The sequence below is a fragment of the Callospermophilus lateralis genome, chromosome 16, assembly GCF_048772815.1.
Source record: "Callospermophilus lateralis isolate mCalLat2 chromosome 16, mCalLat2.hap1, whole genome shotgun sequence".
In the NCBI taxonomy this organism is placed as follows: Eukaryota; Metazoa; Chordata; class Mammalia; order Rodentia; family Sciuridae; genus Callospermophilus; species Callospermophilus lateralis.
Window position 1 is genome coordinate 28,344,817 of NC_135320.1, and position 26,906 is coordinate 28,371,722.

Consider the following 26,906-nt stretch of genomic DNA (forward strand, 5'->3'; position numbering starts at 1 on the left):
GGCAAACACTGCCCAAATCTCAAAAACTGTAGGAGAATGTGCGCGCACGCACTCACACACATACACACACACATATACACACACACAGAGACACAGAGAAATAGACAATATGTGTTGCCCTGTTGGCAAATGAGCAAGTGCCCAAATATTTTCTGGCAGAGTATAGTAAACAGTGCAGATCTGATAGCAGTTCCAAGTGGAAAATGGAAGGGGTTACAATGAGAGCATTCTCTGTGGTCCTCAGGCAGCCAACAAAGCTCCCCATTCTTACAAATCCTTCCAGATCACCTCGAGTACTGTAAGACACAGATGGAGAAGAGAGAGACCCTGGGAGGGTTTTCTGGAGATAACAGATGGAACTGGAGAGAGGTGCTATTCCCCTGTGGCTTTGCTCTCTGTTCCTTAAGAAGGAAGGGGTTGACCACAGGCAGTGGCCCAAAAGATCTACAGAGAAAGACAAGGCACTTCTGCAAACCTTCTTTCTAGTTCTTTGAAGTATATTTAGGCTCAAAGTAGGATGAGTTGATCACAGGGAAGTAAGAAAACGTGAAAAGAAATGTTGGGAAGAGTCAGAGACGGTGTGGGGAAACCAACCATCAGTCACTGTCATCAGACTGATACCACACAAGGCATGGGAAACAGCACTTCCCTCTCTCAAGTTAGTGTTCCAATTTTTGGTCAAGCAGAAAACAGTTGGAAACTATTCAGAGCAGCTGAAGAATTATGACCTTGGGGACTGGTGATTCTTTTAGAGCAGGAAATATGTAAGAGAAGGTATAACAGAGGGTTGTTCCATCGGTCACTATTGGCCCATGGACCAGTCTATGATGTGTAAGGCCCCATGAAAAAGCAGGGAGAGGAACAGAAAAAGTGACATGGAGCTCTTCCTCAACCATCTTAAGATCTAATTACTATATACAGATGGCTGCACCTACAAAAAATCCTTCTCCACTTCTGCTAGAGTAAGCAGAAATTCTTCTACAAAAGGAACAAGAGGGATGCCAAGCCTGGAGTGAGAGCTTAGGAGATGTTTGTGCAGTTTGTCTTGGGGAAAGCGTGCACTCCAGAGAGATGGGATTGCAACAGTCCTGCTTTCCTTAGAGGCCTATTGGTAAGTTCTCCCAACCCCACTTTACACTCCCCATTGTAAAGTCTTTTGGCTGGTCTCTCTGGCATGGTGCCTTATTTACTGCAGAGTTGTTAGCCAGTAGGATTACAGCCAGAGGCAGGCCAGATTTTTGCCAGTCATGCTGAGCCTATCATCCTTCTACTCTAACAACTTGCATTTTTCCTGAGAGTCCTAAGAGTGGGGACAGCAGGAAAGAGGACTTTCTGTTAACTGGTGGAGATTGTTCCCAAGAGATATAGGGTTTCTAACCTGTCTTCTAGTTCAATTAATGGAAGGCATTTTAGCTTTGTGTCCACAGTATCCCCCAAGACTGAACTGATGATAGATCAGGGGGAAAGTGTCAGAGAGTATGAGACATGCTGGTGACCACACTCGGAATCCTCCCCTTTCCACCATGACCAACATTGGACTATAATGGAATGGGGTTACTATCAAGGGTAGTTTGGAAGGAACAATTCATTAGAAAGTAGTAGAAGGGGAAGGGCACAGAGGTATCCTTGATGTCTTGAGATGAGAAAAGAGTGAAGAGATGTCATTGTGCTGGGTGAGGGTCACTTTTCTTCTACAATAGCAATGTTATGCATCCTCCTGCAGACACAGGCAAGAATTAGACCTGAGGAAACATTATTCAGTGAGAACTGCTGTTTATAAGTTCTGCTCCTTGAGGAAAGTGTAAGTTTCAGACCTAAATTTGATTCTAATAATTCCAGTTCAACATCTTTTCGTACTTGAAGTGATACTTTTCACTTGAAGCTTGACTTTCCTTTTTAAAAAACATTAGATGGAACATGAACTGTTAGTATACAATAACTTACATGAAATTCACAAAGTTTGTGATGTACCATGCACATATGTCCAATCAGCTACCAACTGTAAATAATATCAAGCCACATTCTAACTTGGAAATAGGGGAGAAACAGAAAACCACCAACAACAATAGGAAGTCACCCAAGAAAAATAACAACAAACAAAAAAAAAAACCAAAAAAACAAAACCAAAAAATAATAACCCAGGTATACTCATACTTAGCTAATGGGACAAACTTTATTTTTGCCTCCTATCATGTTGGTTTTAGGTCATTCATAGATTATATTTTGTGCCCCATGGTAATCTGTTCTGGAAGGTCTATTATTGTTGTAAGATACTCATTTTACTTGTAGAGACTTGGCAGTTTGTAATTAGATTTTACATTTTAAGTAGGTATTCATTAAATATAATTGTCTATCTCAGGCTACTGTATTTATGAAGTGATTACTATACAAATTCATACAATGGTTTCATTCTTTTCCTATATTTGCTTTTTAATTTCTTTCTTCAGTTATTCATTGCTGCCCATATTTGTGGGGTGGGATAAATATTAAGTGGGTTACTCTTGTCTATTTTTAAGAAAATAAATCCTTTTAGGTTGAGTAATACTTGCAAAGACTTCCCCTTCTGTCAAAAAAGACATTGATTTTGTGTTTCTTCTGAGTTATCACCAAATATAAGTCCCAACATGCAACTTCCAACTGTTTTAATGACTAATCATTTCATAACTTCACAGAGCACTCAAGAATATTTCTGCTTGAGAGGTGCTGCAGAGCTCAGGCTGAACTGAGAGGAAGACAAGTGAAGCGCTCCATGGCCTTTGTGTTGTCTGGGGAAAGTTCTCCAGAGGCAGAAAAGCAGCAAGTACAAAGAAGGTGGAAACATTCATGTAATATCGTCTGCTCTCTGGATACCATCCAGTTCACCAAGGAAGCATTAGAGAAGATGTCAACAGGCTGTAGTCTGCACATACCTAAATATTGTTTTTAACTTACTTTAGTAAGTCTAAGTACTCTATTAAGCTATTCATGTTTGATTTCAAGCTTCTCAAGTTTGGGGAAAAAAATGTTCTTAGAAACAATCTCTTAAGATACATCTAAACAGCAAAAACTTCTGCACTTAACTTTTTGCACAATGCATACCTTATTGTAGCTGCATTCTTGAGTTCTTGTGTCTTGCTGCTAGAAAGGCTAAGTGCAAAAGGTATAACTTAAAGAAGCAGAGAAAATAGAGTCATATATAATATGTGAGACAGCTGTTTAGAAATAATTTCCACTAAATTTTACCAGATGAATATGCTTTCTAGTGCTGGGAGAAGTGCCTTCAGGGACATGCTGGGTATTGGTATATATCTTACTCAAAGGGATTTGCCAAGAGAGGAAGGAATTTATCATTTGATGGAGTATAAAATATTCAGGACTACTAGTTTATAGTACATCACAATACTAAATAAATTTTAAAAGTAAGGGATGTTTTTAGTATTCCAAATATTTAGCAATTGTCTTTAGGTTAATCAAATCTTTTTTGTAATGACACTGGGAGACAGACCCACACCCATTATTTTTATGCTAGCGAGTCATTTGGCAAAGTCACTTAGTTCTTTATTTTTTTATTTTTTTTTTTTTTGAGAGGCTCAATAATGTTTGTCATGTGCTTATGAAATTGCAGAATAGATTCAAGTCAGGATGATGATACAGCAAAAGGGCTGAGTTAAAATTATGTTTATGTGGTATGTGCATAATTTCCCATCAACCATCAGGGATCCAGGCTTACCAATATGATTTTGCATATTATATTAACACTATTCATTATAAGAAAATATATTTGCATTATGCATTTAGACATCATGCAATTGGAAGATCCTGAAGGTTAGTTTCAGGATATTTTTCTTTTGATTAGAGACCTATTTAACCTAAAGAGAATTGTTTCTTTTTTTTTTTTCCATGAAAGACAAAGAAGTATTTATTTTAGTTATACATATGCACAGGACTTATTAGATTATCAAGGCAAATTAAATATAAAATTATTTTGCAAACCAATAGGATATCTGAGATTTCTCCACATTATTTTCTCTAATTAGTTTTCATTACTAACTACTTCTCAATAATATTGATATTTACATTTATAAACCACAGAATTTCCCTAACCATAATTAGTTGTTAGTCTCTAATTACTTGCCTTGCCCCACATGTTTATGTTATGTTTATGTTTCTTTCTGGCAATAGGTTTGAGACTTAAGAGTCAGTTGATTCTATCAATTTCCTCTGCTAAGAACTTTGGATCTAGCAATAACCATCACTTAAATGCTAATAATTAAAAATTATTTTTTAAGCATCACCAATCCTGATAGGAAAATATAGGAAATTGAAATGCAAAAGGAAATGATAATTTTTCTTAGTTAATATGTTTTCAGTTCATTTTCCAATATCACAAGATAATATTTCCAATTCTAATCTATTTTTGGCTAGATGTAAAATTATTTCTGCTCATATAAATTCATTCTGTATTTTTATGATGTAGATACTAATCAGACTGGTGCAAATGTCGGTTCATTTACTCACTGAGATAAACCTCATTTGGGAATAATTGCTTTAGGAGCATTTTGAGTAGAAAAAGATTTAAAAGTGCTTTCCTATGTCCCAGCATAACTTTCATTGTGCCACATACCACTAATGTAATATGAAAACATAGAAATAAATCATGACCAGTGGAAATTCTTTTTTCCCCCATGATGACCCAATTTATTATGTTAAATAAAGCTTGGGGAATATTCATTTTTAGTTTGTAATAATAAAATTTCATATTAGGAAGATTGCATACAAATGAGAGGCACTTTCTAGGTAGGAGGTTAAAATGGAGTTTTATAGCAATGATTTTAATATACATAAGTAGATCCAGAAATATGTAATTTTGAAATCATTTGACTGGAAGTTGTGAAGGAGCAACAGGAGAAAAAGATTAAAACCAAAACAACAAAAAAACTAGGGCAAATGGTGTCCTCCAGCTCTCACTTGCAAATCCCACTGAAGCCAATGGAAGTTTATGAAAATATCTGAAAGACACATTTGGCCTAGTTCAAAAGTTCCATTAAATTAGTATTTTAATACAGTGTCCTAGTTTGGTGCTGTTTTTATGGTCCTTTTAACATTATTTCACTCAGCATTAGAAAAGAGGCTAGGATAACACAGGATATTTGTCCCCTCGATTTCAAAGATACCATGAATCCTAAACCCCCCATCTCCTACCCCAAGCTGAGTAAAGATCTTGTGTAAAGAAATTCGTGGATCCAAGGTAAGCTTTGTGTTTTTCATGCTCATCAAGTGGGAAGTATAAACAGATATAAAATGCAGAATTCTGATATTTAGACTGGGAGGATTTAGTCCCTGAAATTGGATTAGGTGGACAGTGTTTGATGCTCTAAGTATTGTTTAGGATACAAATGCTATTGTAGATGTTTCTTTATGGTTCAAGGAGAAACTAAGTAGTCTTTTTTCCTCCCATGATTTGTATTTACAAAGTATCAAGGAACAGCTCTGTGACCTTACTTACTTTGTTCAATCTTTAGCTCATCCCTGAAAAATGAGCACGATAATAGAATTTTGCGATTATTTGAGTTAAACTGTCCTATGGAGTGAGAGCACTGTTTTTTTTTCTTTCTTTAGTTTAACTCTTACTATTATTTTATATTAAGAAGCATCACACAGCCCACCACTATTAGCCAAGCTCCCCCATCCTCCCATTCTTCCCCATTGAAATCATGTTATGGCTCCTGGGACCTCTGGAGACGCTTCTAGAGGGTGCTTGGAAACAGGGTCCCGAATTGGGGGAAGGTCTCTGGACTTTATTAAAAATGTATCAAATTACTAAACGTTTCTTGCCTATTACTGATCTTGATGTTTAGTAATTTTGACACAAAGAAGATGAAGACAACTCTGACATGACATCAAGTCCTTGTCTGGTTCTTCCACGTGCCAACATTTTCATTTCCCTGTTTCAAATTATGAGGCTGCAAGGTCCAAGCACTTTGAGTACCAGAAGGGGACCCGGTGACCAGGGGCATCAGGGAAAGTTAACTGCAGGCGTTAGAATGGCGGAGGGAGATTTCAGATAAAGGGTGCTGCTGTCCAGGGTGGGAAAAAAAGGAACTTTTTGTGTCACATTTTCATTTTTATGTCTTAACCAAGATTCTCTAAAAATACTGATGGCACAAATGGATTAGATCCCGGTTTCAAAACCAACGGATCAATAACTGCGGTGTAAGCATTTAACTGGTCCTAGTGTCACCATTTCAGAAATAAGTCTTAAGACTGACAAGAAACAGGCATCCCTTTCGCAGGAAGAAGGATGAGACTCCTGGGTGTGCACAAAAGAAAGGGGTACGGGAACAAAATCCCCAGTGACCGGGCAAGAGGCGGCGCGCTTCTCCCGGGAGCTGCCCACGTGTCCGCCTGTCCCGCCCCCCGCGCCCCACCTCATCCCGATCCAGCGGGGTCCTCCAACGCTCGCGAGAGCCCTGTTGGCTTCCACGTTTGCCACGTTCCAAAGCACCGAGACGGACTGGAGAGCCGAAAGTGGCTCGCGCTCTCAGGCGGCTGCGACGCGCCAGAACTGCCCCAAGTCTGCAGGGGGAGGGAGGGAAACATGGCAAGGTACCGCCCCCTTCACAGAGGCTCTTGCGATTGGCGAGTCTCCGCATCACTCATCCTCCTGTGGGTGCGGCGAGGCCGGTCAGGGGCGTGGCCTGGGGTGGGAGAGCAGCGCGCTCTCGCCGCGGGAGGGGGGGTTGTCACAGGTTCTGTGCGCGCCAAGCCCGGGCACGCGCAGCCCGCACGCGGGTGAAAGTCCTCGCAGGCACGGCTGGCGGTGCCGGAGCACAGAGGTGGTGCTGCTGCAGCCGCGGCCCGTACCTGCTCCAGCGTCTGTCACCATCAGCTGCCCCCCCCCCCCCCGGCGCCCCCTGTGTCCCTGGAGCACTGAGGAAGCCGCCAGGTCCTCGGCAGCCTCCGTGGAGCGCGTGATGGCCCCACGCAAGAATGCCAAAGGCGGCGGAGGGAACAGCAGTAGCACCAGCGGCTCCGGTAGCGGCAGCACCAGCAGCACAGGCAGCAGCGGCGGCAGCAGCAGCAGCCCCGGGACTCGGAGAGGTCAGAGTCCCTGCAGGACGGAGGTCTAGGGGGCTTGGGCCCGACCTCGGAGTGGTAACCCGGGCGGCGGCTGCAGCAGTGCTGCGGGTCCCTCTCCCCCAGGTCCGTCTCCCCCAGGTCCCGCCGCGCGTCCTCCATCCCCAGCCTTGCTCCTCCTGCAGGCGCGCGGGGCGGAGGCCGCCGTGTTCGCGGGGCCTGGGGAAAGGGAGGGCGGAGGGGCCGGGCGGAGCGGGAGCCCTGGGGCTGGTCACTCCCGGGAGCCCCTCCTGGCAGTTCCCTAACCTGCGACGCAACCTCCCTGGAGGTTACCGACCTACTTTGTCTTGGCTTTAGATGGAATTCCAAGATGGGAGTAAGAGAACCTATTATCTTTGCCTTGTATATTTTGGGGAGTTTGATCCCAAGTCAGGGAAAGTAAGTTCCTGCCTTATCACGCGTGTTTAAGAGGACCAGTGTTTAAGAGAGTGTATTCAGAGGCGGGGATTGGGGCGGCGGGGTTGGGAATGATTTGAATACTCATAAATTATTCTTCATTTTAGGTCTTTTTCTTAGTTTAAGTTGCGATCGCCTTTAAAATACCAGGGAATGGTATAAAATACTGGATGAGCTTTTTTATTCTCCTTTTTTTTTTTTTTTTTCTTAAAAAGCACCCATTCAATATTCACCTTTCTCCTCTCTGTGCTTACCCAGCAAAGAGAGAAAACAGATGTTTTAAATCTGTTTCGTTTCAAATTTCAGTGGTTCTCTGTTTCTTTTATGTTTCCCTTGACTCATATGTAGGATACTGAAACTGGAATACACATGTGCGTTGAATGTGAACTGTTAACTTCACTTGAGATGATTTAGCGTCTGTGCTGAGAGCCTCATGCAACGCGTTGTATACGTCAAGAAAATAAATCAAATAACTATAGTTATATTTCAAAGAACTATTCCTTTCACAGCCCTTGTGGTTTATTTTCACGAGTATTGTCTTTGTTTCACTCTCTCCTCTTGTTCATTCCTTAGCCCCAACTCCTAGAATGGTCCTGTCTCAAAATAGGTGCTCCGTAAATATTTGATTAGTGAATGAATGAATGAATTTGAAAATGATAGAAGTAGTGCAGCTAAATCTATTACACATATTTACCTTTCTGAGAACTAATATTTGCATTCTAAATGGAAGGAATACATGCAGTTTGAAGGTTAAAGCCAGAATATTAATTAATTCACCTTTGACATAAGTAAAATTTGTGTTCATTGTTCACTTGTCCTTAAATGTCAGTTAAACATGCAGAGGGCTAGATTGACTGCTTCCGATGACTGGGGATACACTTGGAACATTTCTAAATAAGCCCAGGCACCAAGTAGAGAAAGCTAATGAAAAAGTCTTTAATGTCAATTTTTGTTTTACTATCTACATGTGAAACATGTCCCCCCCCCCCTTTTTTTTGTGGGGGGGAGTTACTAGGGCTAGAACCCAGGTCCTTTAGCACGTTAGTCAAGTGGTGTGCCCCTGAGCTACAATCCAAGTGTCCCTTTGTCCCATTTCATTCTTTGCACTTTTAAGTTGGGGACTGATTGCCTCTGAGGAAGTCACTTTATAAGGCCTGTTATTGGTAAGAATTAGTATTGAGAAAAGTGCATGATTTTTTCCCCCCCATGGGATAAATAATTGAGCCATTTAAGTCAGCTGGTAAGTATAGGAAATGCACAGATCTAAATTAACTTATTCTGTCTTTCAGATTGCATTTTAGAGCAATCTATGTATACTCGAGGATATACAGCCTTTAAGTAATTTCTCATATTGAATTCATAATTGTCATAAAACATAACATATAAAAAGGAATGCATAAAGGAGGAAATATCTGTTACAAAAAAGATTCAAGAATTGATATTGCAGTACTGCATATTACATAATGCATTTTCTTTTTCTGTAGACTTTTTTTTTCCCCCCATTAATATTAAGTTCTGACTGTATGAGGCAGAAGGCACCAGGGATAGAAACCAGGATTCTTTTGATTAACCCAAACAGTTAACACTGTAGTGTGAATGTGTGATTCTATTTGTATTGCTATTTTTTAAAAAATAGCAAGATATACCTGAAAGATAAAGCTAACTTTTCTTTCATTCTTGTGTTTATCTGGTCATTGAGATATGACCATTGAAGTGCAAACTTTTCCTGGATGCTTGGGAAATCATAGAGGCTAAACAATTTTTAACAGTGACATTACCGTGAGGCCCATTTAGTTCCTTATTCTAATTGTGTAGATGAGAAAACTGATGCTCATAGAAGTTGTCTAGTTCATCGAAAGTTATTCAGTTCATGGAAACTCAGCTAGTTTACTGGAGGAATTAAGACTAGGATTCATATATTGTTCATTGCATCATGCTATTTGAATTTTAGGTTCTCTTATATGCAACAGCTTATGGGAATTGGAATTTGAACTAGTTTATCAAGTTTCCTTCTGGCTCTCTCGCTGGCATGTTATACTTTGTTATTGAAGAAAAGGTGCCTGTTGTGCTGCTAGTTAAATTTCCTTTGACTAAAATTATTTGAATATCTTAAGTTTGAGAGTGGGCTCAAATAGTAAGTTTTTTTTTTTAGATGTTTTCCATTGACAGAATGAATTTGATGGTGATATTGGTCACATTAAATATTATTATTTCTTAGATTTTTTTTTTATGTGAAAGTATGGGGACAAAAGAACGTGGTCCTTGAGCATACATTTGAGGGACATATCTGCCTCTGATTTCATTTAACTTACTTGAAACACGATTCAATGGAGTTTAATTTTACCTTTTTAAGCTTGTGTTTTAAAATACTAAAGAAACATGACTAAATTGGACATCATATCTTTAGCTTGCATATAAAATTTGACCTGAATGGCTAATTGGGGCCAGGAGAAGACTCTTTCAGATTTATTGTTTGAAAAATCTTTGAAGAACAATCAAGATGTCCTTTGGGCTTATTTTGTTGTACTCATGTGTAATGTTTTTTGTCTGTTTAACTTTTCCCTGTTGAGTATCACCCACTCCTTTTCTGTAGCTTGTAAATTGCTTTCCATCTGCCTGTTTATTTTGTCCAAGTATCCTGCAACTTTATTACCCTTTACCCGCAGGTGGCGCTGTAGAACTCCTTTCCCCCTTCCAGTTTGAAGCTTCAGGTTATATAACAGCAATTAGATTTTTAAATTATTATTATTTAATCAGCCTGTCCTTAAAACTACTGATGAATAAGTACTTCAAAAGTCTTAAAAAACATACTGATGATTAGTTCTCTTAAGATCTTTTTTTTAAGAGCTAAATCTTTCCATTTTTGTTTTAAATCAGTATCTCAAAGTCCAAAGACATAAATCACTTCTTTCAAAGGCACTGTAGGTAGTAAATTATCATCTGTCCCTATCCATCTATAATCTATCTTATCACATTATTAACAAGCATAATTTGAAACACAGAAGCTGCAGAATAGTTGATGATAGTTAACCCACGAAACCCAAAGCACACATCCATTGCTAGCTTCAAAGCGAAACAGAAGCTCAGAGACTGTTAAGCTATCCATTTTTCTCCATTAATGTTTTCAGATTTATTGTTTTTTTGGGGGGGAGGGGGGCTTATTGGTGAATGTTTTAGTCTTTTTTTTTTGCTGCTGTGAACAAAAGACCTGACAAGAACAATTTATTTATTTAGCTGTCATTGTTGTAGTACTTTAATGGGATAATAGTTTTAAAACTATATTTAGAAACACATCTAGATGGTGGTTCAAAACAACATTTAGTGAGGAAGTTTGAAATAAGTACAAAATGTACAAAAGAGAGAAAAATCAGAAAAATCTAAAATCTTTGATGTTTGTGATAGAAAAGAATTTTTGACATTCTTCCCCAGTGAACATGCTAGTGAAGTTGTTAGAAACCCCTTACCAAAATCCATATCTTTAGTAATCTGCAGCAATATAAGAAGTATAAAACATAGATGCTTGTTTACATCATATAAATTAATCTTAATTGAGTAACACTGAACAAGGACTATAAGAAATCAGATTTACAGTCTATTCATGGGCATTTTAAAGAAATCTTTACAACTAATGAAAAGCTTTTGTTAAAGATAGCATAATAGAAATGATACCCAAACCAATATCTTGTTGTTGTTCTTTGCAGATATAAGTGACAGTAGAGTATATTTTGATATATTAATATACACATGGAGTATATCTTACTTGCAATTTGGATCCCAGTCCTGTGGTTGCACACGATGTGGAGATTCACTGTGATGCCTTTATACATGTACATAGGAAAATTGTGTCAGATTCATTCTGCTGTCTTTTCTATATTTATCCCCCCTGCTTTCCCTTCATTCCCCTTTATCAAATCCAATGAATTTCTATTTTGCTGTCACCCCCCCCCCCACACACACACACACATTGTGTGTTAACATCCATTTATCTTGTTAGCATCCACTTGTCAGAGAGAATATTTAAACTTTGATTTTGGGGAACTGTCTTATTTTACTTAGCATGATAATCTCTAGATCTATCCATTTATTGGCAAATGTCATAAAGCCATTTTTATAGCTGAGTAGTATTCCGTTGTGTATATACATTTTCTTTCTCCATTCATCTGTTGAAGGGCACAATATGAAATTTAATAGTAAAAATTTGTTCAAGCAGTCTTATTTAGGCTTATCTTATTTAGAATTAAATATGTTCATATGCTATCTATAAGATAGATATATACACAAATTCATTTGGTGGGTTTTTGGTCCTTTACAAACACACTTACAGTGTTTTTCTTTTTTCTTTCTATTTTCAATGTTTTTAAGATTACTGAGTAACCAAAATATACAGTAAGCTGCTGTTTGCATTCTGGCTCTCTTCACCTGGTAAGGGAAGAGGTCCTGGTGAAATTTCCTTCCTTTAAGCAGAGGCTATCAGTTAGTGCCAGCTGCTTAATCCTCCACTATGATGAAAAGATAGGAAGGCCATAATTTATCTACTACAAGAATTGTGTGCTTTTGTTGTTGTTTAGTTAATATCATTTGTCTTTCCTGGCCAGATCATATAAAACCAAAATTAACTAAAAATGTTTTGAGATAGTTCTTGAACACCTTTTGAGAAGACAAAAAAAAAAAAAAAAAAATCAATCTGGGGTGGGGAAGTAAAAGGAAAAAAATATATTTTAGTCTTCAATTAAAATCATCTGTGTCGTAGATTATTAGAAAATGAATATGTGAGGTTTATATTGTCAGCTAATTACCACCAAAGTAATATGGGTAGAAGAAGTTCATGTGAGCTGTCTGTCAGATTTTCAGTTGGCATCAAACATAACTCCTGTGCTGTCTGATCCCAAAGAAACAAAGAAAACCCATTTTTCTCCAGAAAGGCAATGCAGTTTGGAAGAAAGAGTTTGATGACCAGCATTCTTATTTACTTAAGAATTATGCGGCAGGTCCCTCAACATGTCTCATCTTAGTCTCCTCAAACAGGAAGACTTATTCTCTGCTTTCTTTTTGAGTTGCAATAGCCGAAGACCAATTTTACAGTTTGTGCTTCTATGTTTCCACTAAAGTACTTCTGATAGTAGGAGAGTTGCAGAATATGAAAATGGGGTAGATCCAAGCAGGTCATTGCATGCTTGAAATTCTCTGATGTATAAAAAGTTATATTGTGTAGCATATATGTTTCAAGTCAAATGGATGCTTTTGAGATAGCATGTATACTGTGGCTTTGAGTATTACTCAGAGTATATTTGTGTAGGTATTCCATTTGCACATCCACCTTCAAGTTGCTAATTTGCCAGCTAATCTTTTAAAATTCTGTAATTTATTGTCTTCCTGGAGTGCAGATACAATTTAAACTTCTGATGGTACTCTAGCTACAGTTTTAATATCATGAAAATGTGCAATTTAGTTTGCATTTTGAATACAGTACTTCTGCATCTCCTGTAAGTTGTTTATTTTTACTAAGGTACAAAATATTTTCAGGTAGCCTTTAATAAATTCTCTGTGTAGGGTTAGATGAGATCAATAAATTCTGGTGTGCTATTGCACAGTGGGGTGACTAGATGACAGTAATGTATGGTGTATTTCAAAAAAGCTATAAGAAAAGATATTGAAATTTTTCATCAGAGGATATTGTTTGAAGAAATGGATATGTTTAAATAATACACAGTGTATACATATATTGAAATATCACACGGTACTCTTAATATGTATAATTTTTATGGTTTTATGTACAAATTGAAAATAAATTCAATTAAAAGAACTATATGCAAATAGAACCATTTTACAACTTATATGAATCTTTGGGGGAAAGCTGCAGCCATCTGGGAGACCTGGAAGTGCCCATCTGGCTCTTTCATCTGCCACCCCAGTATCCAGCTGCTTAGTACTGCGTATATGTTTGGGATAAATCTCTTTGGGTGAATGTGTGTCTGGTTTCATTCTGCATTTCTGGCCATTTCTGTTATACAAATAGAAATTCAAGATGTTCCTTTTTTCCTATTTTTCTTACCTATGGCCCGCTGAAGGGGTATTTTCTGGAATTCAGTACTTTTTCTTTTTTGTTCTAATATTGCTGGGAGCCAAAATTGCAGTTTAATTTTATCTTTTGTTCCTCAGATAAGAGGGTGCTTTAGGCATTTGATTTGGTACTTGATATTTGTTTTTCAGGGTTGTGTCTTGGTTACCCTTGTCTGATGTGCTTCTATTTTAATGGCAAATCACTGAATTCCGTTTAGTTCCCATCAGATTGATGGTGTCTAAGGACAAATCTGATAGATAACCTATGAGAGCTGACAGGATTTTGAGCTTGTTCTGTTAATCATTAAAAAAAAAAAAAAAAAAAAAAAAAAGTTGCAGAAGATCTAAAGGATCTGGAGTATTTTTTGGTCCCCTGTAAGTTGAGATGACTTGCCCAATCTTGTCAATTTCTTCACCTGCCATACATAGTTTCACTGTGCTTCGAAGAATAGAGGGTTAGTGAATTAAATGGGGGAAGTGGGTGGTTGTCCAGTTATGGCAGGGTTTCCAAGGACAGCCTTGGTAGTGGAAAAAAGAATCTCTTGCTGAACTTGGAGAAATGCCACCTCTTCTCTCCTGCATGTGTGCCCACAGATTTAACCCAGTGACTCATTCTGTGTGGAAGCCAGAAAGAAGCAGTCCCAACTTAAAGTGAGAGGATATTGTTTGATAAAATAAGTTTATTCCACAACTACCATGGTTGTAACTGCCTTTTCTTATGTTTAACATTGGTTTGACAGTTATTTCTATTCTGCCACTGTATATAGTCATGGCTATTTTGTTATTTTATCCTGTCTTACTTCTACTTCTTGTTTACTATGCTGCTGACGTGCACAGTTTTCCTACTTTTCAGAGTTTGCTTTTAATTTTGGTTATTCTGGAATAGTATACTGGAAAACTCTTTGGTCTTTGGTTCACATGTAAATTTTATTTAGGAGCAATTGCTTTTCTTCTTACATTAACACAAAAATCTATGTGTGAAATATCTGTTAAAAGAATGTCAATCATTTAACTTTACCTTTTTGTTCCTGAATCAAATAATTTTGAGCAAGATGCTTTCTAATGAGTTTGTGAATTGTTTCACAGGCTCATTTTTTCGTTAAAAAAAATACTTGCATCTCTGTCTGTTCTAAAATAAAAGTATTTATGTGTTGCTTGTTCAAATTGCATCTGTTTGAAATTTTATGTATTGAACACCTACAGATAAGTATAAAGAATAATGTAGTGAACACCCATGTATCTATAATACACGTGAAAAAATAAGGCATAACCATATACATGCAATTTCTTCTGTGATCTACTCTTCTAACTATTCTTATAAATACTATCCTTAAATTACTTAAATTACTCTTAAACATTTCTTTATATCATGCCAATAAACAGAAATAATACATACATAATGTTATGTTGCATGTTACATGTTATGTGTCCATATATGTAAATATATTTATTGTTATATATGAAAACTACTTGGAAAGTGTATCTATCTTCTCTGTATAGAAATATTTAGTGTGTGATAAAAGTTTTGTGACTATGCTCTGTGTTAATCACCTTTTTATCACTGTGGCCAAAATACCTCACAGGAACAACATAGAGAAAGAAAAGTTTATTTCAGAGTGGCAGTTTCAGAGATTCAGTCCATGGTCCATGATCTTTATTATTTTGGGGCCTAAGGTGAGACAGAATGTCATGGTAGAAGGGTATGGCAGAGAGAAGCTGTTCAGCTCATGGCGGCCAGAAAAGAGAGAGAATGTGAGGAGTCAGGAACAAGATATAGTCCCCAAAGGCATACCTCAGTGACCTACTTCCTCCAGCCATGCCCCACCTGCCTAGAGTTGCCACCCAACAGTCCATTCAAATATTAATTCATCTAGTGGATTAATACACTGATAAAGTTTTAGCTCTCGTATTCTATCTTTTTTCACATGTGAACATTGCTGTATTGCCTAACACATGAGCTTCTCAGGGGAGACTCCTAGATCCAAATCAAAACAGGCTCTACTTGTTATACTAACTATTTAGACACCATTTGAGATCCTGCCAAACTTTGGTTCTGTATTTTCATATGTATAGTCCTTCACCATATGAATCTGTCACTTTTTATTGAGCTGTCCAACTAAGACCACTTTGCTTTCTTTCAAAGTCATGTTACTCCTGGATGCTTTTGTACTATCACCTTGTGTATGTGTCTGAAGATTTCTCTAGGATGTATATTGGATTAGGATTGTTTGGTCCTACAGGACACACATATTAAGCTTAAATAGATATTGCCTTCATTTTTTTTAACCCAAAGTTCTTGTATCAGTTCCCACTCCTACTTACAATGGATAAGATCTCCTATTGTACAACTATCCTAGGTAAGGTTTAATATTTGCAGGTATAGTGGGTGTGAAGTAGGCTTTCATGGTTTAAATTTTCATTTTCCTAATTACTAGTGACATTAGTCATTTGTGTTTCTTCTTTTATGAATTTCCTGTTCAAATACATTGCCTGTTTTTCTTTTTCTACTGTTTGTTTTGTATTTTTCATATTGATTTGAAAAATGTTTTTCTGAATCCTGAACCTTTTGATTTATTTGTATGGTAAAGGACTTCTCCCAGCCTGTTAGTATCCACATTGTTATTTTCTATTTTGTTGAACAGACTTTTATGATTTTGATATATTAAGAGTAGAATCTTTTTATTTTCTGCTTTGTGGTTTGTGCTTTTGTGTTTTATTTAAGACATCTTTTGTGACATTTCATGAAATATTCTTTGTTTTTCTCCTAAAAAATTAGGAAATTTATTATTATTTTTTTTGCAATTAGACTTCTACCATATTAGATGTAGATTTTTTTTAAAAAAATATATGTTGTGGGTAGAGATCTAATTCAGTTTTCTTAAAAGAATGGATAATAAGACTTTTCTGTTCAAGGAATGTGCCTTCTTTCTACAGAATCTGAAGTATCAGCTCCAGCCTGTGTGTATTTTGTGTGTATAGACAGAGTGGAAGAGTTGTGTATATAAAAAGGTGTGGAAGAGATTCTCAAGTAAGTTTCATGAAAAGCATTTTAAGATTTTGACTGGGATTTGTTGAATTCATAGAATAATTTGGGACAAATACATGTATTATGAGCTTGAGTCTTCTTTCACATAAGCATAGTATTTCTTATTTAAATCTTATAATTAATTTGATCCAGTCATTTTTTTTTCCATACTAGGATTTGAACGCAGGGCCACTTATCCACTGAAGCACATCCCCAGCCTTTTATATTTTTTATTTGGAGGCAGGGTCTCACTAAATTTTGAGGCTGGCTTTGAACTTGCCACCCTTCTGCCTCAGCTTCCCTAGTTGCTGGGATTATAGGCATGTTCCACCATGCCCAGCTTAACCATTTTTAATAGAGTTAGTCTTGGTACTTTTATTTTTTGATAGTTTTTTTTAAACCATTTTTTTTTCCTGAAAAATTTAAAAATACGCACCTCAGTTTAAAGTCTCCCTTGCCTAAATTCTACAGTTACTAATATTTATATTTGCTTCATGTCATAGCCACTGATTAATCCTTTTCTTTTATACACTTCAAAGTAAGTTGTAAACATCAGTATACCTCACTTTCCTGAACGTGTGCTTGCCATTAAGTAGAGCTCAACATTTGTTTGTTTTTTTTCCTCTGAGGTAATATTTTCATATGGTGAATTTCACAAATTTTACTGTATGATTTGAAGAGTTTTTATAAATATATCTACCTATGTAACTCAACACCTTATGAAGATAGAGAATATTTTATTCACCTCAGAAAGTTTTTTCAAACATGTGCTTACAGTTTTCTCAAACCTGTGCCTCGCACCCCTCTCTGCCACCAGATGCCAACCATTCTTTGAAGTTTTTCCCCCACCATATATTAGTGCTGCCTATTCTAGAATTCATTTTGCAGGTACTTTTTGTGTAAGGGATTCTGCCACTCTGCCTCATGATTTTGAGGTTCATCAATGCTGCTGCTCACAGGTCAGTACTTCATTCTTTTTATTTCTGAAAGTATTCCACTGTGAGAGTATGGCACAATTTGTGTGTTTGAGTTGATGGCCACCTCAGCTATTCCTAGCTTTAGTCTATTATGAAGAAAATTTTATGTCTGTTATAGAAGTCCCCTTCCCCTTTTTTTGTGGACATATGTCATCATTTTCTTGAGCAAATACAAGAAAGGAATTGCTGGGATATAGGGTAGGTATATATTTAGTTTTATTAAAAGACTGCCAAACTGTTTGGTGGAGCAGTTGTACAGTATATTTTACACTCCCACTGACAACCTGTGGGAATTCTACTTGTTTTGCATATGTACCATCATTTGGTGCTGTCAGTTTTTAAATTTTTTAGCTTTTCGGTTGGGTATGCAGTGGCTTTTTGTTACAGTTTACAGTTGCCTTTCCGTGATTACTAATGATGTCAAGACTTTTTCTTGTGCTTATTGTACACATCCTCTTCTTTGGGGAAGTTTCTGTGTAACTCTTTCACCACTTTTTACTTCTTTGTTTTTTGCCTGTGTCTTTATGTATTCTGGATGGAAGGTCTTTCCAGGTACACATATTACAAATACTTCTCCCAGGTTAATTGACCTTTTGGTTTTCTGAATACTGTTTTTTGAAGAGCAGATATTTCTAGTGTTGACATCTATTCTTCTGTTCTGTGTTTTACTCTTTCTGTCCTGAGAAACTTTTCTTATTCCCAAGTCACAAAGCTGTCCCACTCTATTTTCTTCTAGCAGTTTCTTAGGTTTCATTTTTATGATTAGCTTGTGATCTTTTTTAGTTTAATTTAGGATTAGGTGTGTGTGTGTGTGTATATATATTTTTATTTTTATTTTTTCCTCTATAGCTATTAAGGGGTCTAGCACAATTTGTTGAAAAGATTTTGGTTCCATCATTGAATTGCTTTTGGTGTGATTGGCATAAAGCAAACAAGAGTGCAAATATGGGTCTCTTTCTGGATTCCTTATTCTATTTTTTTTATTATCTATTTTCTTTTATTATTATTTATTATTATTTTATTATTATTATCTATTTTCTTTTATTATTTTATTATCTATTTTCTTTTATTATTATTTCTTTTATCTATTTTCTTTAAGCTTATATGACACAGTCTTGAATACTCCAACTAAATAGTAAGTAACTACTAAAACCACATAGTGTTCATCTTCCAAATTTGTTTTCCTTTTAAGAGTATTCTAGTCCCTTTGTATATCCATGCATGCACATTTTAGAGTAAGGTTTTACAGAATGAAGCATGCTAGGGCTTATCATGAGAATTACCTTGAATCTATAGACCCAAGTTTGGGAGAATTAACATCTCACTGAGTCTTCCATTCCACAACAGTGATATAGTCATCATTTATGTAGGTATTAAAGTTATTTTTGCCTTGACTTAAGTTTTTTGTACAGAACTCTTATTATTGTTAAATAATAAGAGTTCTGCATTATTGTTAAATATTTTTCTAAATATTTTGAGTTTTTTAATGCTATTGTAAATGATATTTTTTTTTGAAATTTCACTTTGCTATTGAATGTTACTAATATAGAGACATGAAGCTGATATCTACATCTTAGATCTTATGATTTTACTAAATTATTATTATTTTTTAATTCTAGAAGCTTTAAAAAAAAAAAAACCTTGAATTTATTCTTTGGGATTTTTCTGTGTACATGTCCTGTCACCTTTAAATGGGAAATGCCTAACTTCTTTCTTCGCCAGTTCCCTGGAGGAACACTGCTGAGTAGGAATGATTTGAGCAAACATTCTTGCTTTGTTCAAGCAAGTAGAATATCAACCCTGCATATTTTGCAGATACTTTTTATCAGTTTTGGGGAAATTTTTTGTATTTCTAGTTTGAGGAATTTGTCAAATTCTTTTTCTTTATTGCCATTCCATGGGGTGAAGCTGAAGTATCCTTGTATACATTTCTTTATTTGCTAGTATTGTGTGTCTTTGTTCATGCTGAATGTAGGTCTGCGATATTCTTCCTTCTTTTCTTTTTCTCTTCTTCCTTCATTCCCCACTTCCCCTTTCTTCCACTTCACCCTTCCCTAATTATGATTGGTACTGAGTATTTTCTCAGCATCTATTGGAAAAAAAAAAAAAGTGTGTGTGTGTGTTTGTGTGTATTTTTTTTTCCAATTCTGTGCTTTCATTACTAAGTTATAATAACAGGTATTCTAGTTAAAAACTACCCATACATTTCTCCAACTTGGCGATTTTATGTATATTTGTAAATATTATTGATTTAGTTTTATTAATAAATCTCTGAGTAAAATTGACCAAAAGTTTTCATTCTTGGTTTTGTTTTCAAAGGTTATCCTATCCACATACATGAATTTAAGAGTATTTCCCCTTTTTCTATTCTTTGGCAAAGTTCGTATAGAATTAGTCATAAAGTAGAACTCATTTGAACCTTTTTGTTGGTTGTGCATGGGACATTGTGGGTAAACATGAGGGAAAATAGCTTTATTTTAAAATGTGTGTAGGATTATTTAAATTTGGTTTCTTTTTGATTCTGGTTCACCAAGATACATTCTCATTTTCTTTGTAGGCTCATGTGAGTGAGTTATTTTCTAAATGTTCTGTCTTTGAAGTTTCAAAACATTCTGGCAAAAGGTTTGTGGTTTTAGCTGAACTTCTTGTAAGCAGAATATAGGCATCATGTGCCAGTTATTACTTTGTAACAAAATAAAGTTGCTTTTAAAAATCACTGCATAGTAAACCATTTAATACTGGTAATTTGGTTTGATGGACTCAATATGGAATCCATCTTCCTCCTCAAATGATAAGGACTAGCACCAGGTACATGAGTGTGGTCAAAATTGAATTTATTTCTTCATGAACAAAACATAGTGCTTATTTTTGAAATTCAAGATTTATTTGATCATTTCGTGCTTTTTGGCCATCAGTCTATTTGTAACCAGCACAAAGAGAGGCCTAGGGTGTCTGGCACAGATCCAAGTCATAATTATTGACCATTTCCTTTGCTGCTATGGAGATATTAATAGATGTTTATGCCAAACATAGCCCAGAATTTCATGTGCATGCTTACTCTGTAAGATTACAGAGGTAGAACATTTTAAAGATGAAATTAGTGTATATAAAGGTCTAAATGTCCTAAGCAACATTTTTTTTTTTTAATTTTATTGCTTTCTTCCAGCGGTAATGCAGCATTTGTGTTAGTAAGTCCTCAGGCTAATTTTTAGAATTCTCTTGTGATCAATAAGACATTTAAGGTGCATGAGTAAGGGCGTAAGATTGAATAAGAGGGAGCACAGTTTGCTAGCTTGTTTATTTGAAAGAGCTGGGAATGAACTGTGAAGTGTGTTTAAGACCCAGTCCCTCAGCTGGTCTCTCACTGGTGCCTTTCAGGCTTTTTGTGTGTTCTTAGTTTGTTTACCCATGTTTTCAACACCAGATATTTCAAATTTCAAACTCTTTGAGCCAAGACCTTATTATTGTCCTTCAGTTTTGGCAGATGGCTCCTTCTCATTTTTGCAGAGAAATCAGAGGCCATCCTTCAAGCTCCCTCATCTGTCACATGATGGGTGGGGGTTAGCCTGGGAGTTGCTTGACATTGCAGACCAGCTGCCATGAGGCTGATTATCCCGTAGCAATTAGGTAGGCTCTAGGACCTGTGGTGTCTGCAGAAGCCAATACAGTTGAGAATATTGGAGAAAGATTGCTCTAATTTACATGAGAAAATATGAATAACTGAGCTTATATAGCAGGTACATCTCTATTATATCATTCAGTGGAACCCTTCTCTTTCTTTAAACTAAGGAGAAAGTTTGGGAGTGTGGTAGGTGAGTGGAGATGATTTGCAACACAGATAATATTTGCCATCTTGGCAGCCACAACTGTTGGGGTCCTTTGGTCCCCATCCAGCTTACTTGATTTGAAATCAAAGGCTGAGGTGTGAGTCTCTGAGGCTCTACAGGAACCCACAGTAGATATCAGTTATCTTCTGGGAATTCTCTTCCTCCTCCATCCTTACCTATAGCATATGCACCTCTTTTTGGAGACCAAAATGCAATCTATAGAAACCTTAAAAAACAAACAAACAAACAAACAAACAAACAAAACCCTGGTCTGTGTACTATACTTAGCCAAATAGTACAAATCAGTAGTATGTGCTCTTCTTCTTCATTCTTCTCTTTAGGTCTTTCTGGCCAAAGGCAACATACTACTTAAATCCTAAAAGCACTTCCCAGGATTCCTTGTTTGACCCTCTTCTGATTCCATGACATATACTCTCCATAGCTTTAACTGTTGTTGATTAATGGCTCCCAGTTCTATAGCACTCCTGAGCTATAGACTTGAATGAGACCAATAATGACAAAGAGAAAAAGTGAGTTACTATCACTGTTATATCACTTACTTACTGAGTGCTAACGATATGTCAGACATTGTATACTTATCTCTATTTTACTATTTGACTCTGTAGTTGTGTTCTAGTTTTTATTTTTTTCTTTATAGATGAAGAGTTGGAAGGTTGGAGAGATTAATTTGCCAAAGATCAGGAAGCTAGTAAATATCAAAACTGGACTGCAGATCCCAAATCAGACTCTAAAGCTATTTAGTTGAACATTTTAGATCATTATTATTTGTTACATAGATTACTCATAACAGTTCCTATTTCATCTTTTAGTCATTGCTATCTTTATAAATTGGAAATAAGACCTTGTTCATTTCCTTACTAAAAAAACCCCTCCAAGTTGTTCCACAAGGTACTCAAGATATGGTTCAGATTCATTAGCATGATAAAGGAGGCTTTTCATGATCTTTCTTCTCCTACCCTCTCTACTGGTGCCTGCCTTACCCTCTTTTCCAAATCATGCCCCAGACATTCTAAATTGATCTCTGCAGGCTTGGTGTGTGTACTTGCTGTTTTTATTTTTGATGACAGCTCACCAGAGACTCTGCATTCTTTGTCGGACTCCTTTGCATCCTTCAAGACTAAGTTCCCTTGTTAGTTCTTCTCTACTCTCCCTTCAGTCTCTGTGGTGATGCTTTGGGTTGTTTAGATCAGGAGTTGGCTTTGCCAGATGTGCCGTCATTTTGCAGCTACTCGGCTCTACTCCTGTGGTCTGAGAGTTGCTGTGGACAATAGGATCAGTAGATGAGTGTAACTGTGTTCCTATTAAACTTTATGGGCACCAAATTTGAATTTTATACAGTTTTTCTTACATTATGAAATTTCTTCTTTGATTTCTTTTCAACAGTATTAAAAGTGTAATCACACTGAGCACTTGGCCCACATAAAGAAAACAGGAGGTCAGCCATAGTTTACTTACCCTGGTTTAGAGTAATTTCTGGGGCTGGGAGAGACACTGCTAAGAGCAAGATAAACACACATTTTGTTTTCTTTTTATTTCTAGCACTGAAATGGCTGCCTGGACATTGTAGTACTCAATGATAGATGAATATTGAGTATCAAAGTAGGTACTTAGTACAGTTCACAAAAAAGGTACTTAGATTTTGGAATGATGGGGTAGGGAGGGAGAGCATGGGAGGAAGATTACCTCTAGAAAGGGAAGAGGGGTGGGAGGGAAAGAGAGGGAGAAGGGGAATAACATGGATGGTAGAAGGAGACCCTCATCATTATACAAAATACATGTATGAAGATGTGAATTTGGTGTCAACATATCTTATATACAGAGATATGATAAATTGTGGTATAAAGGTGTATTAAGAATTGTAATGCAAATAATAATAATAATAATAATAATAAGAGCGCTCATGTATAATGGCAAAAAAAAAGATGTTGAAATGAACAAATAAAGGTAAATATTTCTTTATAGCAGCACCAAAAGCTACTTAGATGAGGGGTACCTGTGCTTTTGTGTCTTCAGTACTGTCTGGGATGTAAAAAGCCCTCAAAAGTGATGTTACATGGGTGGATTTTTTAGGTTTAGATTATGGGCAATAAAAGTCCCAGTGATGTTTGTAAGTGGTAGAACTAAAGAAGCAAAGAAGTGTTGAGAAGACATCTGCTTCATCTATTTAGAGAATTAAATAGGTCAAGTCTACCAAGTATCAGCAACTGTTCAGGCACCATGCTGTAAGTTTCCCTGTAGCAGTCTTTGGGAAGTGCATCTGTAGGAAGCCATGCCGTGGCCATAAGAGGCATTCCCAGATCTCTTTCATCCAGAATTAGTGTGTTCCATATGGGAGGAAAGTTGGGCAGAGACAGGCATTTAATTTGTTCTGTATTTTTGTGAAATTAGAAAAGCTCTGCTTACTTTGCAAGATTTAGATTTTCTCCTCACTTTATTTTTAAACATGATGCAAGAATGGGGCTAAAATTACTTACGTGAATGCTGCAGTGTGGAATAATGTGCTAAATGTTTCTTCCCATTTTTGGCTTTTAAAATTCTTTTATAAAAATCATGACAGTTTCCTTTTTGATTTTTAAGATTTGCCAATTTTGATTAGAAGATAAAGTTAAACACTTTTAATACTTGTAAAGAACAGTTTGTACCTAAGAATGCTATATGTCTAAAATTAAATATTTTGATACCTAATGATTTCCAGCCTCCATATTGTCCCCTGTGCCCTTTTACCCCAATTCAGTCCTTGGCACAGGGTACAATATTGATGCCTTTCTGCTTGTTGCCTCTACTAGGTTATAAGTAAAAATGCCTCTCGCATTCTTTGTTGTAACACAAGGCAGGAATGTAGAGAACTTGTTGAATGAATGCATATTCAAGTGTGTGGAGGAAACCATATAATACACCATCCTAAGATTTTTATTTTCATCTTATAATTTTGCTAATCTGAAATTTATTTATTTAGTTGCTTTAGGGATTCAACCCAGGGGCTCATGCATACTAGGCAAGTGTTCTACCGCTGAGCTACCTGACTAGCTGTTGTTTTGGATGTTATATTGACCAAAACCTTTCTGTTTAAAACAAAACTTTTATCTAGGGTGGTATTAAAACTGTTCAGCCACTGCTGTGGGAAAGGTGCAGTACTACATGTGCTGTACTACATAGCTGGATTTTCTGCCTGGATATGTCTGTAACTTATATAAAACTTGAATAATTCAAGGTTGTTGCTAGTGAGGTCATTTGGGGACCTCAACAAGGTGTCTTTATGGACACCAACAAGGTATCTTTATGGACCATCACTTTGATTTTGATTTGGGTACAGGTGGGAAGAGAAGCACAGGTGTAGGGTGTAGGGAGGGGCACACAAAGTCAAAATCACATGTGAGTTTTTGTTTTTAAAACATTCCATGTGTGATAGATGTGCTTCATCATTGAGTTGGGACAAAAAAAATTTATATTGCACTTTTGTGGGAATAAGAAGTAAACTGTGCAATGATGTTAATGAGACTGGATGTGGTATGGGCTGAGGCTTTCCAGAAGTCTCAAAACCACAACTCCAACCAAAGCTTTCTGCATATTTCACCTTTGGGGGTCCCCGAAAATTATAAGAGATAGCAAAGACACTTGAAGGAGAAATGTCCTATTTTTATTAAGGGAAGAAAGGTAGATTCAGAGCAACTGTAAACTGATGTCTTGTGCAATCCTGAGCAAATTCTAGTAGTAAGTTATTTTTAGGTACTTAGAAAACATGGACACTGGGAAACACTGTGGATTTGCTAATTACAGGCTGCTTAAAGCTGATTCAGTTATGCATTTTGATAGGCTTTGTAGACTGGACAGAATATAATCTTCTCATTTTTTTCCCAACTTCACCAAACTATTTAATAGTGTCTCTAAAAATTCCCTAGTGCTGAAGATGGTCAACATGGATCAACATGTAGAGTTGGAAGTATAGGTGACTGTGTAACTGTGTACGCAAAGAGTGCTGACCTAATGGCTGGGGATTTCAACCTCAAGAGAAACCTGTCAAATTAATGCTTATTAAACTGATATATGGCACAAAACTCTGAGCAAAATCTAGTACTGGGAGGGAAAAGAGAGTCTATGCAAAAGAATAGTCCAGGCTCTGAAGATAAACTTGAACAATTTAACCAAAGTTTGCGAAGAAAATGCATTGTAGAGGCTAAGCTAAAAGCCGTTTGAAGAAATAGATATTTATAGTTTTCGAAAAGCCAAGTATTTTGGTTTTCTTTTTGCAGTCTCAGGAAGTTGTCTGCATAATGTGGCTGCACAAGAAAGCCCCTTCAATAGGTGGTGTCATTAGTGACCAGAATGAAGGGAGGTGGCGGTCCTTCTGTGTTGGTGGGCTGTATCTGGAGTGATGGTTTTGAATCGAGGGGTTTGCATGTTAGAGGGGACTGTGCTGAGACGTTCAAATGGCTTCCATGTGGCCGAGGACTTAGATTTATCCTGCTTGTTGAATATGAGAATCCAGTTAAGAATGTCCCATAGGCAATTGGAAATATGGGAGCATAACTTGCAGGTAGGTCATATTAAGTTGAGAAAAGTACCCTGCCACCTTTTAAACTTGTCCAGAATTCAATCATGAATGAACCTGGGAAACTTTTAACACTTCATATTGTTTGTTCTGGAGATTTGAACTGGATATCTGTATTTCCTCAACTTTTTAAAAATTTGAAAAATTCAAGATAGTTACAAATAATCCAAGTACAATGAATTCATATCTTCTTCATTTAGATTTCAGCAATTTGTATCACTTTTATGTGTTTGCATTCTCTCTCACAATTCCCTATTTATTTATTTTGCTGCTGAGCCTCTTGAAAGTTAAATCAAGATATTTCACCCCTAAACCAAGTGTGGTGGTGCTTGCAGGTGTAAACTACACAGGCCTTTCATTACACTTGTATTTATTCTGTATGTATGTTTGAAGACTTCAAAATAACACATTAGGGTAGTAGAAAAACAACAAAATATGCATTAGTTTTTGAATTTAAGGGAAAAATGACTGTCTTAGAACATTTTTTACCTAATGGAAATATTTTTCAAAATTATCAACATTACTTAACTTTCAGTGATATAGACCACTGAAAGACATTTAGTTGATGTTCTGGCCTCTGATTATGAGAACTTCCTCTTCACTGGAATACTGTTTCATCCAGTAAAGGGGCTTTTGACAGTGGCTCTGTTTCTTGGGTCCAGTGATTGTCTGTGGTAAGTCCTGAAATAGATGTCACGTTTCAGAATGTAAGGCACAGAAATATGTTTTTTTTTTTTTTTTTTTCCTACCAAAGAGGATTGAATCCACATCCACAGCCCTTCTTATATTTTATTTTTGAAGTAGGGTCTTGCTAATTTTCTTAGGATCATACTAAGTTGCTGAGGCTAGCTTTGAACTTGTGATCTTCCTGCCTGGGACTCCAGAGGTGTTGAGATTATAGGCATGTGCCACCATGCCCTGCTCCTGTTAAATTT

At 36.7% G+C, this 26,906-nt stretch overlaps 1 protein-coding gene and 1 long non-coding RNA gene across 6 annotated transcripts in view; one reads left to right on the forward strand and one right to left on the reverse strand.

Annotated features, from left to right (window-relative positions):
* Positions 1-6,542, reverse strand: part of LOC143382057 (uncharacterized) — a 31,411-nt gene extending 24,869 nt beyond the window's left edge. Inside the window, exon 1 of the long non-coding RNA XR_013088920.1 lies at positions 6,408-6,542. This is a non-coding gene — a long non-coding RNA (uncharacterized LOC143382057). The remainder of the gene's footprint in view (positions 1-6,407) is intronic.
* A 158-nt stretch (positions 6,543-6,700) lies between these two features.
* The window catches only part of Asph (aspartate beta-hydroxylase), a 208,121-nt gene continuing 187,915 nt past the window's right edge, over positions 6,701-26,906 (forward strand). For 3 of the 5 annotated variants that reach the window (XM_076836295.1, XM_076836296.1, XM_076836302.2), the window contains exon 1: positions 6,701-7,080. In XM_076836295.1, coding sequence (XP_076692410.1) covers positions 6,954-7,080 — 127 coding nt within the window. In that variant the 5' untranslated portion in view covers positions 6,701-6,953. Of the gene's footprint in view, positions 7,081-7,379; positions 7,433-26,906 lie in introns of those variants that run through there. The other 2 variants (XM_076836297.1, XM_076836298.1) reach the window with 2 other exon arrangements.